Source organism: Mchenga conophoros, linkage group LG7 (assembly GCF_057382185.1).
Source record: "Mchenga conophoros isolate Kocher_MC1m ecotype Shallow Benthic linkage group LG7, M_conophoros_male_GT1.1, whole genome shotgun sequence".
Lineage (NCBI taxonomy): Eukaryota > Metazoa > Chordata > Actinopteri > Cichliformes > Cichlidae > Mchenga > Mchenga conophoros.
The window spans coordinates 62,011,248-62,026,714 of record NC_140532.1 but is presented as its reverse complement, the minus strand read 5'-3'; the positions used below and the strand labels follow the sequence as shown (position 1 = coordinate 62,026,714).

The 15,467-nt window shown below is 38.5% G+C and overlaps 1 protein-coding gene across 6 annotated transcripts in view; it reads right to left on the bottom strand.

The window, feature by feature from the left end:
* Positions 1-255: 255 nt before the first annotated feature.
* myo18b (myosin XVIIIB) overlaps positions 256-15,467 on the bottom strand; it is a 78,322-nt gene continuing 63,110 nt past the window's right edge. For 3 of the 6 annotated variants that reach the window (XM_085280631.1, XM_085280629.1, XM_085280634.1), the window contains 3 exons: positions 11,364-11,516; positions 9,695-10,620; positions 261-1,057 (listed from right to left, as the gene is read on the bottom strand). In XM_085280631.1, coding sequence (XP_085136757.1) covers positions 9,717-10,620; positions 11,364-11,516 — 1,057 coding nt within the window. In that variant the 3' untranslated portion in view covers positions 261-1,057; positions 9,695-9,716. Of the gene's footprint in view, positions 1,061-9,694; positions 10,621-11,363; positions 11,517-15,467 lie in introns of all 6 variants that reach the window. The other 3 variants (XM_085280633.1, XM_085280632.1, XM_085280630.1) reach the window with 3 other exon arrangements.

Sequence of the window (15,467 nt, the reverse complement as noted above, 5' to 3'; positions counted from 1 at the left end):
ACATCGCACATCAATGCCTGTCTGTTGTGGCACCTCAAGTATTTCTTGCACAATTTCCTTTAAGCCTTTAGTCTAATAAGTTTCTATATTTATTTACAAAGCTTAATAGTGTTTGCAAAAAGACTAGCAAGAACAATGGCAGGTGGTTAGATCTATGGTTATTAGTAAAATAACTATTCAATGTTTCAATAAAGAAAAACTTGAATAAAATAGTGTGAGTCATCATGAAAATTCAGAGCCAACACGGTGCGTCTCTGAACAAATGCATTTTTTATAACTCATCTGTTTTAATGAAAAAATACAAAACTTTATCCTTGCAAGAATTAATCGATAACACTCCACCCAAGAAAGCAATGGGGATGGTCAAGGGGGTTATCGCAATTTTTATATAGGGTCTATGGTATTCACACAGCATCAAATCCAAGTAAACGAAAAGCTACCACTACACACAGCATCATACTGGTTATATGTGTCTGAGGTGGGAGCAAGAAAGTAAAAACAGGAAGAAAACACTTTGCAATCTAAGAGTGGAGTGACAGGAAACATGCTGCATTGCTTTACACTGAGCGAAGAAAAAATTCTAAGCAGAGCACAGGGTTAATACCAAGCATGGACTTAAAAGATAGCGTGTGTCAGAAGGTCAATTGTCTTCCCGATACAGCACTTGTTTTGGTTTCAGTGGTTCTGGACCACACCACAGTGAAATTACAATTCCACTGCAACTTGTTGTGCAGCACCAAACTCTCCTTTTTTTTGAAAGATTTTCAAAGCACCACATCCACATCTGTGATAGAATTTTTCAACACAAGACCAAAACAATATAATTTAATAATTTTAAAAAAGGAATCTCTTGGAGAAATGACTCACAAAGAGTAAAGTTACAAAGCAAACTGTTCATTTCATTGTCTTTATTCATATATAAACTGCTTACTTTAAATACAGACTGAGTGATCAAAAATCGAACAAATGTATTTTTGGTGACTTGTGAATTTCCATATGAAGACTCAAAAAGCTTCTGTGTTGCCGTGGGAGGAACACTCGCCATCTCCAAAGGTCTCTGCTGGATGTGGATGTGGATGGATGACAGGACAATAGAAAAAAAATCAAAGACAAGATGGTCAGAATAGCAAAGATGATGTGAAACAAAGAGTAACATGTAACACATACACTATCTGGGCCTGTAGTTATCAACCACCTCTGAAGTTGAAATGGGACTAAAAATACTATAAGCTCAGATATTTATGAGTCATGCTACGCCCACTCCCCACAGGGAGCTCTCATTTGAAAGAAAATGATGTTACTGTTTTACAATTTTCAGAGCAATAAGATGAAATTAATGACAATGTCTAGTAGGTTTTCCTCTGTGGTGCCAGTATGAAATCACATCTGAAATAATGGAGGCCCCGTTCCCTGATAATGACCTTGGAAGTTAAGAGCATATTTTATTCTTGGGCACTTCTATGAAAACTCATAAAAACCTGCATGTTTCTCAAGGCAGCAATTACGTGCAAGTGCATAGAAATGCTAGAGGCATCTTAATGTTGGATCTGCAAAAAGAAATGTCATGTGTCATTTGACATGATCACAAGATGGCGGGCGTGATCACAGCAGGATTGGCGTCCTCGCGGTGGTGCGGTGATGTTTGGTGTTAAAACTCCAAACAATTTCAATTATAGACCTTGTTTGGGCAAATAAATAAACTAAGGTTGACATTTATAAGAGACGAAATGGCAAAGATGAAGAAAGTTGAAGAAGATCTGGAGGAGATTAAACATTCACTTAACTCGCTGACGTCGGAAATTGAAAAAGTAAATAAGCAACAAGGAATATTAATGTCGATGATGGACCAAATCAAAGAACTAAAAAACCTGATTAAGGAGAAAGACAAGACAATCCAGTTTTTGGAAAGGAAGGTGGACGATCTAGAACAGCAGGCTCGACTTGAGGAAGTGATTATTACGGGTCTGGAAACTAAACACAGGAGTTATGCGAGAGTCACCGAGTCTGGGACCGGAGTAAAAAGAGGAGAAGACGAGCCCCCGATGGAGGAGCTACAGTCGTTGGAACGGCAGGTTGTGGAATTCTTTTCGAATAAAAAACTTCCCCTGCATAGTAATAATATATCTGCATGCTATACCCTTCCTATAAGGCACACTAATGCTCCTCCAGCAATTGTAGTGAGATTTGTAAACCGTAAACACAAAGTTGATTTGCTGAGGCGGTCCAGCCTTTTGAGAGGAAGCGGAGTATATTTGAATGAACATCTTACAAAAAGAAATGCAGATATTGCTAGACAAGCTCGCATTTTACGGAAGGAGCAAAAGATTCAAGCAACCTGGACCAGGAACTGTAAGGTGATGATCAAACTGAATGGAACGCCAGAAGAAGCCAAGGTTATAACGATTAAGGATCTTGAAGAATTGGACATTTATACGAGATGACATTATCAAGATAGGCAAACGGCTACGACCAATCATGGCTATGAGCCTAAAAACAATTAGTTCATCCTTTACAAGAACAGATGCTACTTCGGGTGGAAAAGGACAAAAGGAAATTGTAAATTGTACATAGAGATCAACGGACTTTAAAATTTGTCGATAAATGAATGTGCGATTGCTAAGGATCCCTTTCTTTTTTTTCTTTTTTTTTGAGGGTAATATGTAGCCCAGCTAGAAAAAAAGAGCAGTGGAAAGTAGTTTTTTTTCGTGTATAATGTAAACAATTTAGTCATTTCTTTTTTCTTTTATGTTTAAAGGAAGATGTGGACAAATAAGATTATCTGTTGTCATTTAACTTGGCCAATCAGCAATGAGCTCCCAGTGACCCTTGCTGTTGACCTTGATCACATGATTTCCTGTGTTGCCATTTTGTTCCTGTTCATACAATGCCATGTGCCAGAGAAACTAATGTTCCCGAAGTCGAATCGCTAGGAGTTAAAAGCAAGTCTGCTGCAGTTGATTTTGGTTGTTCAGAGTTTCACCCTGTCAACGGTCAGGTTTTTTTGTTATCTGGTAAAAGGATGACTCGACAGATGGACCCAGTCTGAAGCAAGCCCCGTCGAGGAGCAGTGATTCCACAGTTCCAGTTAACTGGATGGCGAGCCAACCCGAAATTGAATAGGATTTGCCAAGGTTTTATTGAAGCCAAAGTTTCGTTCCCATTGAAGCTTCAGATACCTGCAGGACTACAAACTTTCTTCCTTCATCGGAGTGTGGTAGGACAAACATTAAACAAACTGAACGGGCCCCAACGATCCATCAGTGACCAGACATTATCCACTCATACAATTGACTCAGAGAAAGCTGTATGCGCGCACTTTTATTTAGTTTGTTATTTTGGGGGAAATATTTTGTATTTTATTTTATTGCTTTCATTACATTGTTGCAGCTGCTGTGTGTCAAATATAACAAATTTGTGAACAGTCTATTGTGATGTGGTCTCTCCTTATTGGTGTTTATACCTTGGGCTCCTGCCGATCGTAGATCTTCTGCTACTGGCTAGTGGAGTTCGGTCATTCTTAATGATAAGTCGTAAGTCCGGTTACAAATAGATAGTTTTAGAATAATTATGCATAATGCTTGACGACTCAGATCATAAATCATATGATTTTTAAGTAGGTATTGACCCTGAAAGGAATGTGCTTAATACAATTAATGTCACATGTGACTATTATACAGAGGAGCAATTCAAGGATACGGTTGAAATAGTTAATACATTTTCTTTAACTCATATTAATTGCAGAAGTCTTTATAGAAGTTTTGCTTCGATTAAAGATTTCCTGTATAGTCTGAGAGGCAGGTTTCAAATAATTGCTCTGTCTGAAACATGGTTAGATGAGAAGAGGGGTTGTCATTTCTGTATCGAAGGGTACGATTTATACTTTGTAAATAGAATTAAGAAAAAGGCAGGAAGAATGGCACTTTTTCTTAATTGTGATTTGAAATGTAAAAAAGTTGAATGTGTGTCTGTGGCTATAGACGATTTAATGGAATCTGTGACAGTGGAATTGGATATAGAAAGAAGTAGTAATATAATTGTAACGTGTATATATAGGAAACCGGGGTCACAGATTGAGTTATTTACAGAGGCAGTAGAAGACTAATTGAGTAAAGCTAAGGGAAATAAGACTATGTTTGTGTGGTGATTAGAATATTGATCTTTGTAAAGAGGCAAATGATAAGGCTGCGTTAGATTTTTTTGAATTATTACTTGGTAAAGGATTTTATCCTTTAATTATAAAGCCGAGTAGAATAACAGATAAATCAGAAACACTAATTGATCATATTTTCATTAATAGCTTGGAGAGTAATATTATGAGTGGCCTCATCATAAATGATATAAGTGATCATCTACCAGTCTTTTTTACTTTTGATTTAAATATGAAAAGAAAGGAAGAAGTTGGTTTCGTGAGTCATAGAAGGTTAAGAAATAACGAGGCAATCAACAAGTTTAGACAAGATCTCATGGAAGTGGACTGGAAGGAAGTTTATGTTAATGAGGTCAACGTTGCATATGGAGCTTTTTTAAATACTTACTTGGCCTTGTATGATAAACATTGTCCATTGGTATCATTTAAGTATAAGAAAAAGAATAAGAATTTGAAACCTTGGATAACTAAGGGTCTTGCAAATGCATGTAAAAAGAAAAATAATTTATATAGGGATTATATATAACACAGAGAACTAAGAATGCGGAAATTAAATATAAAGTTTATAAAAATAAGTTGGTATTAATATTGAGGAAAGCTAAGAAAGACTACTATAATAAACTTTTTCAGGAAAACAAGAATAATATTAAGGGCATTTGGAATATTTTTAAAGAAGTATTGGGTAACAAGAACACACCCTTAGATCGACCTAATTATTTCATTAAGAATAATCAAGTTGTCGAAGACGAGACTGAAATAGTAAACTAATTCAATTCCATCCATCCATCCATTCGCTTCCACTTATCCTTTTCAGGGTCGCGGGGGGCGCTGGAGCCTATCCCAGCTGTCATAGGGCGAGAGGCGGGGTACACCCTGGACAGGTCGCCAGTCTGTCGCAGGGCCAACACACAGGGACAGACAACCATTTGCACTCACATTCATTCGCACATTCACACCTAGTGACAATTTGGATTATCCAATTAACCTATCCCCACAATTCAATTCTTTTTTTGTAAATGTTGGACCCACTTTAGCAAATTTAATTAGAAAAAATGACGATCCAGAATATGAGGAAGCCTGGAAAGGAGAAAGTAGAGTGTTTAATTCTATATTCTTGGCTGATACTTCCATAAAAGAAATAGTAGCAATTGTAGAAAATTGTAAAACTAAAAAAAAATCTACTGACTGTGATGGTATAGACATGGTTGTAATTAAAAAGACTTTAGATTGTATAAGTATTCCTCTTTGCTATATTTTTAATCTTTCGTTACAATCAGGAGTATTTCCTGATCGAATGAAAGTGGCAAAAGTGATACCCTTATATAAATCAGGAGATAAGCATAGTTTTAACAATTATAGGCCAGTGTCTCTTTTTTCAGTTTTCAAAAGTGCTTGAAAAACTTTTTGCGCAAAGACTTGATAGTTTTATTGAAAAATATCAACTAATAAATGAAAATCAATTTGGATTTCGTAAAAACTAGATCAACGGCATTAGCATTGTTGACTTTCATTGACGATTCATCTGCAACCAATAATAATAAATATAAAGTGGGGGTATTTGTTGATTTAAAAAAAGCTTTTGATACATTACAACATTCTATTTTGATTTCTAAAGTGTATAATTATGGTGTGAGAGGAGTGGCATTGAATTGGTTAAGGAGTTATTTAGAAAATAGGTCGCAATATGTACATTATCTCGGTAACACCTCTGAAAGATTGAAGATTGTATGTGGCGTTCCTCAAGGTTCTATTTTGGGACCTAAACTTTTTAATTTATATATTAATGATATCTGTGACGTATCAAAAAGGTTAAATTTTATTTTATTTGCAGATGACACAAATTTTTATTGCTCTGGAGAGAATTTGAAAGATTTGGTTGAAATTATGATTTCTGAGATGTTAAGATTAAAAATATGGTTTGATGTAAATAAATTATCTTTGAATCTGACAAAAACGAAATTCATGATATTCGGCGGAAGAAGTTATTATGTCCATTGATTAGAGCAGGGCGATATGGCCAAAAATATTTATCACGATATATATTTGAAAATTTGCGATAACGATATAACCGACGATATAATTGATGCGAGACAAAATACAACTCCACAACATTACTAGCGCAAAAAGACAACCTTCCATTTATTTTCACTTAAACAAGAAGCTGGTTTTTATGTACATTAAAGCTTTATAAAAATGTAACAGTGCAAATGCAAATTCCTTGCTGAAAGTTTAACCAAAAGGCATTTCCAGTAGAAATGGGCTGACATATCCTGAGCATAACCATATATAATATCCACTGAAGTTAAAAATAGGTGCTTTGCAACATTAAACTGCAGTGTGCAGTACGCATTTTTCGGACCATAAGGTGCACGGGATTATAAGGCACATTAAGCGAAACAAAGCAGTCAGATAAATCAAACTTTATTAAACTCATTCTTCTTGCTTCCTCCACTTCTGTACCATTGATTCATTAATGTTGAATTCTCTGGCAGCTGTTCTATTCCCATGTTGTTGCAGTATATTAATGACTAACCTCGTATTGTGGATGGATTATCTCAGTTGTTCTCCTGACTGAAGTTTGGTCCGTTTACAGCATCCTGCCATGCGATTGCATTTGTCTCTAACCATGAAGAACCTTCACGTTAACTTTTATAAGTGGAAAAGTGTTAGTGTTCGTCCTCCAGCTTCACTGTTTATGTTATGCTAACATAGCTGTATCGCTAGCGATCACGTAGCACATCATTATATACCAGCTAGCCCAACTTCAGTAACCCTACAAACGTCACTGCTGTTTAGTTTCCTGTCTTCATTTATGTTGGAAGTGATAGCAGAGCTGTACGTTTGATTTTTTTCAGAAATCTCTCGGTCAGAACATGCAATATCATGCTTAGGTAACTAGCGAAACTAGCGAGCTAACTTCCGCTAGCTTCCTGCTAACTTCTAACTCCGTTAAATGTAATAACTTTTGTTTTCATGGATGCCTGGAAGTTAAACTTTATAGTTACACCTGGTAAAGCAGCAATGCTGATCGTTTTATTAAAGATGAAAGAATTTAGACAGTTTTTAACTCTAAGTGATGCTGCAGTGTTGTTTGACCTGAAGCATACGGAGTTTAGGACCCAGATTACTCCCAGATTTAAGAGCATCTTAGTCCGACAAATATGACAATGACAACGGCCGCTTGCATGTTCTGCAAAAAAATGTGCTTTGTTGTGTATCTGACGGACAAACACCAAACCAGTTCCACATCACGGAAGTTGCACCATTTTTACAAACCAATTCTGGTTCATCTGTTTCACTCAACAATCGGCCATGTGCGTATGAAAACAAAGGCACTGCGCATGCGCGTTTTACTCCCATTCTATCGCGATATTTCATTTTCCTATCGTTGCCTAACATTATACCGGTATTACCGTGAACGGTATAATATGGCCCAGCCCTACCATTGATGGAGAATTGATTGAAAGAGTTACTGATTTTCGCTTTTTGGGTGTAATAGTACATGAAAATTTGACGTGGAAATCGCATATTGAGTATATTAGAAAGAAGATGGTTAAAAACATTTATATTCTGGGAAATGTAAGAGATTTATTAGACTATAAAACAATGCGCATTTTATATTTTTCATTGTTTTTCTCACATTTTAGTTACTGTATTGAAGTCTGGGGGAATACATATGAGAATACTATAAAACCTCTAAACTTATTACAGAAGAAAGTGATACGAATGATTCATAATGTTAATTATAGAGAACATACAAATAAATTATTTAAAAATCGAAATTATTAAAATTAGGAGATTTAGTGAAATTACGGACACTATTAATTATGTTTAAGGCTAAAAATAATATTTTGCCCTTTAAGTTACAAAGAGTATTTTTATTGTGTTCAGGGGGAGAAGATAGCAGAAGGAAATTTTATTTTAAGCATCAGTTAGCTAGGACTACACAAAGATTAATGAGTCCAACGGTTAGGGGTATACGACTGTGGAACTCTCTTCATTATAATTTAAAGAATTGTATAAATTTACATTGTTTTAAAAAGTGTTACATGCTTAAAACGATAACTCAATATGAAGAATGTGAATGAAATTGGAGTTCATTGAAAAAGGATCCATTATAATTTTTTGTTTTATTTATTTTAATTTTATTTTTCTCCTTGTTACTATGTGGAGTGGTATATTCTGATTGTAAATTTGTTGTTTGGTTTGAGTTAGGACTGGAGATAAATGTTAATCTTAGTTTGTTCCCTGATTTTTGGTGCCCACTTGTAATATAAGTTGGATTGTAGATAGGGGGCAGGGTTTAATAAGAGTATTTTCTTCTTCCTGCTCCTTTTCACACATGGTTGTAGTGCTTTATTGATAGAAAGTGTGGTTGGTTTGTTTGAACTGTTGTACCAAGTGTGAAATAAATAAATAAATGAAAAAAATGAAATGAAATGTAAAGCGCTTTGAGGGCCCCGAAAAGCGCTATATAAATGCAATCCCTTATGTTTGTCATCTTGGCCCCTGACACAGTTGCACACTGACACCTACTAAAAAGGTATTTAGCAGCTGTCAGCAGGTGTAATGGTTGCCACATTTACCATTTTAGGGCTAGATTTACTAACCAACTGCGGCACCACAAACGGGTCTAAAAGAAGTATTGACAGTATTTACAAAGATAGCACAGTGACAAGATTTTGTGAAAGAGGTGTTTGTAACTGACCCTGCTTTAGATCTATTTCTGGGAGTTCCTCTCAAAACATACAAAATATAGCAGTAGACTATTTAAATAAAACACACAAACGGATTTACTAACATTGATACATACAACACAGCACAAAATGTACTGCTAGTTACGCTATTATTGCTCAGTGGTGCATTTTCAATAAAAAATGTGACCTGCTGTTTCGTTAAAAACCTTCCTTGAAGAAAATTGGTCTTGAGGTTTGCTGGTAAACATTGTAGCATTTTCTTAATTAGCAGAAGTTGAAGAAGTTAGAAGTTGTCTGTGTTTGTGCATGTAGCAATACAGTTTAAGCACGCAGCATTCACTATTATACAAATTTGGCAACTTGTGGCTCCATAAATCAAGATCATGAGCACCAACCACTGTTAAGAAGGCTTTGCTTTGACCAAGTCCATCTTGTATTTACAGTCTGTGTTGTTAAAAAGTAAGGTTTTGTTACATATGCATTGCTCAGAAGCTCCACCTGCTTGCTGTTCAAATCTTTTGGTTGTAAGGTGTTTACAGTCGGCTGTCTGTAAGAAAAACTAACTCAGCTTCTTAACTGAAGGGTTGCACCAAGTCCAAGTATGAGACTAAAAACAGGATTATTTTGAACTGTGAATCACAAAAAACTACTTTCAGAAAATAAAATATAAGAAAATAAAATGACATTTCAAATAAGCATAACAGAACCGCTTTAAAAAGGTTTCTACGATGGATTTGACTAACATGCATGTGGAAAAAAATGGCTCTGATATCAAAACAATGTGATGCAACTACTGTTTACTATTTCAAATGTTCCCCCAGTTCCTACATGTAGCTGTCCATCTACACACCTGAGACTGCCGCACATCTGCTTCAGTCAGTCTCCTTTTTCAGGTATTTCTTCATGAGTGAAGCCACGTCTCCCCCCTCGCTGCCCTCTGCTTCCAATCTCTCACCCTGCGGCCTCTCAAACCTGCGTCTTGGCCCACCACCCTGGGAGCTTCGTCCTGATCCACCTGAGCTAGAGGACTCCGATTCAGAGCTTTTCCTGCTGTGGCTCGAGGGAGGCAGCTCTCCAAAGTGGACGCTTAGTGCTCTCCTACCTCCTCTGACTGAGCTGGCCAGGCTGCTGGTTGACTGAGCTCTCCTGATTGCAGGCAAGATGTCTGAGGCCGCGTCGTCACGGTCCAAAGGCAGACGCCGATTTTGGAAGACCATGGGTTCTGAACCTAGGGATCCTTCACCTACGTCCTCTGGAATGAGGCTCCCCACCATGCACTGCCGTGCTGCCAGAGGGGAGCGCTGGATGGGAGTTGTGACAGAGTGCAGCGACTTCTCTTCCTCTGGGATGGAGACGGAAGGAGCATGATGACGAGCAGCAAGTGAGGAGAGGTGCGGCAATGAGGGAAGCGATGAGAGAGAATCACCTGAGTTAAAGCGAGAGACTTTGCCTCCAGCTGCAGAGAGAGTTTTGGTAGAACGTGGCAGGAGTGGGGAGGATGGTTTCAGGATGCTGGGACCAGGTCTGGGCTCCTGGACATCTTCTGGACTGAGAGAGAGGGCCGAGGCTCTCCGTCTGAGAGTCGATGCTCCGGTTGTTTGATAAATCGCCAAAGAGACGGTACTGCCAGTTTCATCTCCTGCATCACCGCCAGCTCTGCGTTTACGAAGTCCTTCCAACAATTCAGACAGAGCTGTGGAGGATGGGGCTCGACCAAGAGATCTGCTAGCAACGCCTCCAGCCTCAGAGCCCTCATCATCAGGATTCACACAAGAACTAGAGAGTGATAAAAGAAGCAGTTTAAACCACAAACCAGCCCATATGTTTGGCTAACATACACAGACATCTAGGGCTAGAACTAAATATTGTCTCATTTCATCTATTGGGTGTTTATTATCAAAAACATTCTCTGTCCAACTAAACAGCCTAAACAGGGCTGAGCATTATATCAAATCAATTTGATCCATTCAACATTTTTGCTTTTTGAAAAACTCTGAGCACAACATGAAAGCATTAAGCTGAATGTCCACACATCATCTTTGTGATTCTGAAGAATTCAAATATTTTCTGTGGTAGAGCACAAATCAGGAGATTTCAAAGGTACTTTTTGTAATTGACCAAAACTGTAAGAAACAATATATTTGATTGAAATGTTACTTCATAAGACGTGCAGTTAGTGGGGATAGGTTAATTGGAAACCCTAAATTGCTCATAGGTGTGAATGAGAGTGCGAATGGTTGTCTATGTCCAGGGTGTACCCTGCCTCTCGCTTTAAGACAGCTGGGATAGGCTCCAGACAACCACCAGCACTCTTCAGTGGGAGAAACATTTCCTCATTCATCCAAGTGACTTCAACTTTTTGGGATTTACTTACTTGAATGATGGAGCATGCATCAAGACAGTAGTTAATAGTAGTGTCACACAGTACTTGAAACACTTATCATAGATAGTTAGCTCATCAAAATCAAGCTAAGTGATTTATCATTGCAGCTTGAAGTACCTTGTGTTAGCAGACTTACTGTAAGCTGTAGGTGCTGATGGTGTCAGCAACAGACTGACGGCCCCCCTGGCTGCTGTGAAGTGAGCTTCCACCGCGGGAGCCTCCTCTAGACACTCCTGACCATGTGTGAATGCCTTCTCCCCCAACAGAGCCGACACTGGACACAGAGTCACTGCAGGACCAAAGCAAACCTCAGAAATCTGCTACAGCCAAATTGAATGAAATTAGATCTTTACCTTTTCAGCTGCTATAAACATGCAAGCACAATAAAAAAGGAAATATGCGACTGCAGCTCCATAAACAGCTGATGATTCCACTGTAAGCCAAGATAGCATTACAGCAGGGGTGGAGCAGCAAGTAATGACTCATAAGATTGGCACACTGCAAACTTTCATGGCGCACTTTATCACAGGACTGTTTTTTGCTTACATGCTTACAAAAGGAAATGAAAAATACTTATTGGTCTATGGTAAAAACATGCTCTAAGGCATGCCATCAGTTAAGTTAGTGTCCTGTGGATTTTGGATGTTAGTAGTCATGTACAAAACCCTTCTGTCATGGCCTTGAGTCAGAGACCCAAAGTTTATGTTTTGGACATTCAGCAATATTCTCAAGTTAACTCCCTGGTTTTGGTTCGTATTGTTGTGATCCTTTCCTGTGTGGTATTTGTCATGGTCTTGGGTCGGTGACCCAGTGTTTTTTTTCTTGTTTTTATTTATATTTTTTTATTTAGTATTATTCATGGTTCTGTTTTTGCTTCCCCTGTGTCCTTGTTCCTTGGATAGTCTGTCATGTCTCTCGTGCATGTTAAGTTCTGTCTCCGTGTTTATTAATTTGTTCCCCTGTCGTGTCTCACGCGCCGTCTTGCTCCTCCTGTGTTCCTTGTCTTCAGTCAGGCCACATCTTAGTATGTGTCTCTTGCTTCCTGTTTTAGTTTGATAGTCCGTTGTCCTGTGTTCAGTGTATTCAGTTTTGATTCCTCTCTGTCTGATTAGTCCCAGCTGTCTTCTCACCCGTTTCCCATCCCGTGGTTATCCTGTGTGTGTGTATTTAAGTCTTCAGTTTTGCCCTGTTTATTCTGGTGTTCTCCACCTTGGCTGTGTTTTTCTCGTGTGTTTTCCATGTTCCCTAGTTATGTCTAGTTGTGAGTTTCCAGTGAGTTGCCAGTTTCTTAGTACTAGTTTATCTTTTGTTTCTTTTCGTGTTTCTTTGTACTTTGATTTTTAGTTTGCTTTCTCAGCTAAATAAAAAAAAGTCTGTTTTGGAGTCCTGTGTTTCAGTCCTACCGTTGCCTGCCAATGAGCCCAACATGACACTTTCATATCTCAATCGCCTTGAAGGATAACTAAATACTTTTGACTATTATAAGTATCAATAACAATACTATACTCACCAAATGTAACGTACGGTTACATTGTAACCTTGGTTCTCTGAGTGAGAGACTATCTCTCCACTCCATTACATATTCCATATGTATGGGGTATGATACATAGAAGTATGGATACTTCTTGAAGACACTCCGGCTAGCCGGGCCACGCCCCACAGATTACATGTAAAGCAAGCTGTGCAGGCGTGAAACCAGTGATAGTTTGATAAGATAAGATAACCTTTATTAGTCCCACACGTGGGAAATTTGTCAGAATGCTTCTCCGAGCGGCCTACAAAAATAGAAGAATCTGAAGAAAGCGTGTTGCTAGGACTGATCGGAGGCAAATTTAATTTCAAAAGACTACCCAACCCTTCATAAAAGTGTGATTTTGTGCAAACTGTGCAAAAAGGAGTTTGCATACCACCAAAGCACCTCAACCTTACCATCTAAATGCAAAACATGTTGCAGCGAGCACGGAAACTGTGGGAGCTGTTAGCACTAGCAGTCCCAGTTCGAGTACCAACAAAAGGTGTCGGCCCAACCTAAGTTTAGACTGAAGACCAGAGGCGATTGTGCCTTTGCTTCAGCTGCACCCAACCTTTGGAATAGCCTTCCTGCTTCTATTCGTGCCACAGACTCTATCCAATCCTTTAAATCAAGATTGAAAGCATACTTATTTAACCTGGCTTTTCTGACCAGTTAATACCCTTTTTAAACTTTTTATTAAATGTATTATTTTATTATTAATTTTACTGCTGTTTTTATCTTCTTAGTAGATATTTTGTATTCACGATCTGACCTTCCTCCTGTATTGAGGTTTGATACCTATTCTACTTAACTCTTCCGGTCTATTAGTGCCTCCATTCTGCCTGTGCTAGTGCCCGATCTGTACTCTGTTATTGACTTATGTTGTTTCTCCATATTACTGTGAAGCACTTTGGTGTGCCTTCGGGTTTTAAAATGTGCTATATAAATAAAACTATATTGGATTGGATTCTGTTAGTAATTCTAATTATCTCGGAGTCACTGCACATATTCTTGATGTCACTGATGGGACATGGAATCTACAGGCTTTTGCCCTGACTGTGCAGAAGACAAACATCAGAAACTATTCCAAAAACTGCGCTGAGTAGTTTCTCTCTTTTGCAAAAGAATGGGGAATTCAACAAAAGGTAACCACAATTGGGACAGACAGTGCACGAACCATGGTGGCTGCAGCACCTCCCATTCCATCACATGCTTTGTGTTGCTCACATATTGCAAACAACCCTCACTGTTAGCCCTGCTGATAGTGGTTTTAGTGATGCATTAGCAAAATGTTGCAAGATAGTGGGTCACTTTAAACACAGCCCTGCTGATACAGAGGAATTACACCAGGAGGAAACAAGACTTGGGCAACAGAAAGAACCACTCATACAACATGTTTCCACAGGGTGGAATTAAATGCTGGATATGTTTTTTCATCTACTAAAGAATCAAGAGGCTGTTTTTGCTGCTTTAGACAAACAAAAGCACAAGCTAGTCATTTTAACTCCATCAGAGCTGGTAAAACTCCAAAAGCTGGTGACTATCCTTGAGCCATGCAGGTAAATAAAACTATTTTTTAACTTATTGTTACTGTTTCTTCAAAAAGCTCTATAGTTGACAGTTATTGTGTAGATTAAAAAATACTTTCTTGAACTGTCTACTACAGGTTTGTGACTCAGCTTCTTGGAGATGAGACATATGTCTCATATTCAATTGTTTTAACTTCTTTCTGCCACCTGCATCACACCATGGAGGTCTCTGATGATGACTCAAACTACATGGTGACTGCCTTCACAAAGGACCTATCCCAACGTGTAGCTACACTCAACCACCAGTGGCTCAAGACAGCTACTGTGCTTGACCCACGCTTTAAGAATTTAAAGTGTCTTGCGAGGGGCGAGCGAGAAGAGGTTTGGACCAGCCTTGAGGCCCTGTTGCAGGAACAGTGTAAAGATGCCACCACAAAGGCGCCAGTAAAGACAAAGAGCCTCCTCTTGTCTTCATTGGCTTCAGATTCTGATTCAGATGAGGAAGCCCGGTGTAACAGGGGCCCTGAGTTTGTACAGAGCAGAACCCACCATCAGCGAGCAAACTGCAGTTGTGGTCCAGCCGAGCAGGCACCCACCCACAACTGTCTGTCCTGGCCCGCAAGTATTAGATTAGTCCTGCCACTTCTGTCCCATGTGACAGACTGTTATCACTTGCAGGTCACATAGTAACAAAAAAAGAGAGCTGCCTTGAGCTCTGAAAATGTGAACAGGCTAGTTTGTCTAAGTAACTGGCTGAAAGAGATGGACAATAAATAAGCATGGAGGTATTGTGAGTCCAATGGGTTTGTTATTTTTTGCACTAAAATGTTCCATGATCACATTGTTTTAGCCTAATGTACAAAATACTTTTGGCTAAGGTTACTCAGAGTTTAAAGGTGAAGCTGGTCAAATGACCTTTTATCTTTCTGCCTTATTTTTCTAACAAGAAAAACTGCACTTTATGTAGACTTTTTATTATTTTTATTTAAAGACAATACCATTCTGAAAATGTACTTAAAGTACTTAAAATAGCACTTTATTTTTAAGTCTTCCCAGTTTTGGCCAGGGATAATATTTTTGTTTCTCTGTCTTGAATTGAAATGCAGTTTAAATGCTTCCCCCCCCCCAGAATGATGGCTACTGCTGATGGGCACCCAGAACCTGCTCCGCGAAAGAGGGGCTGGCTGCCATGTTCAAG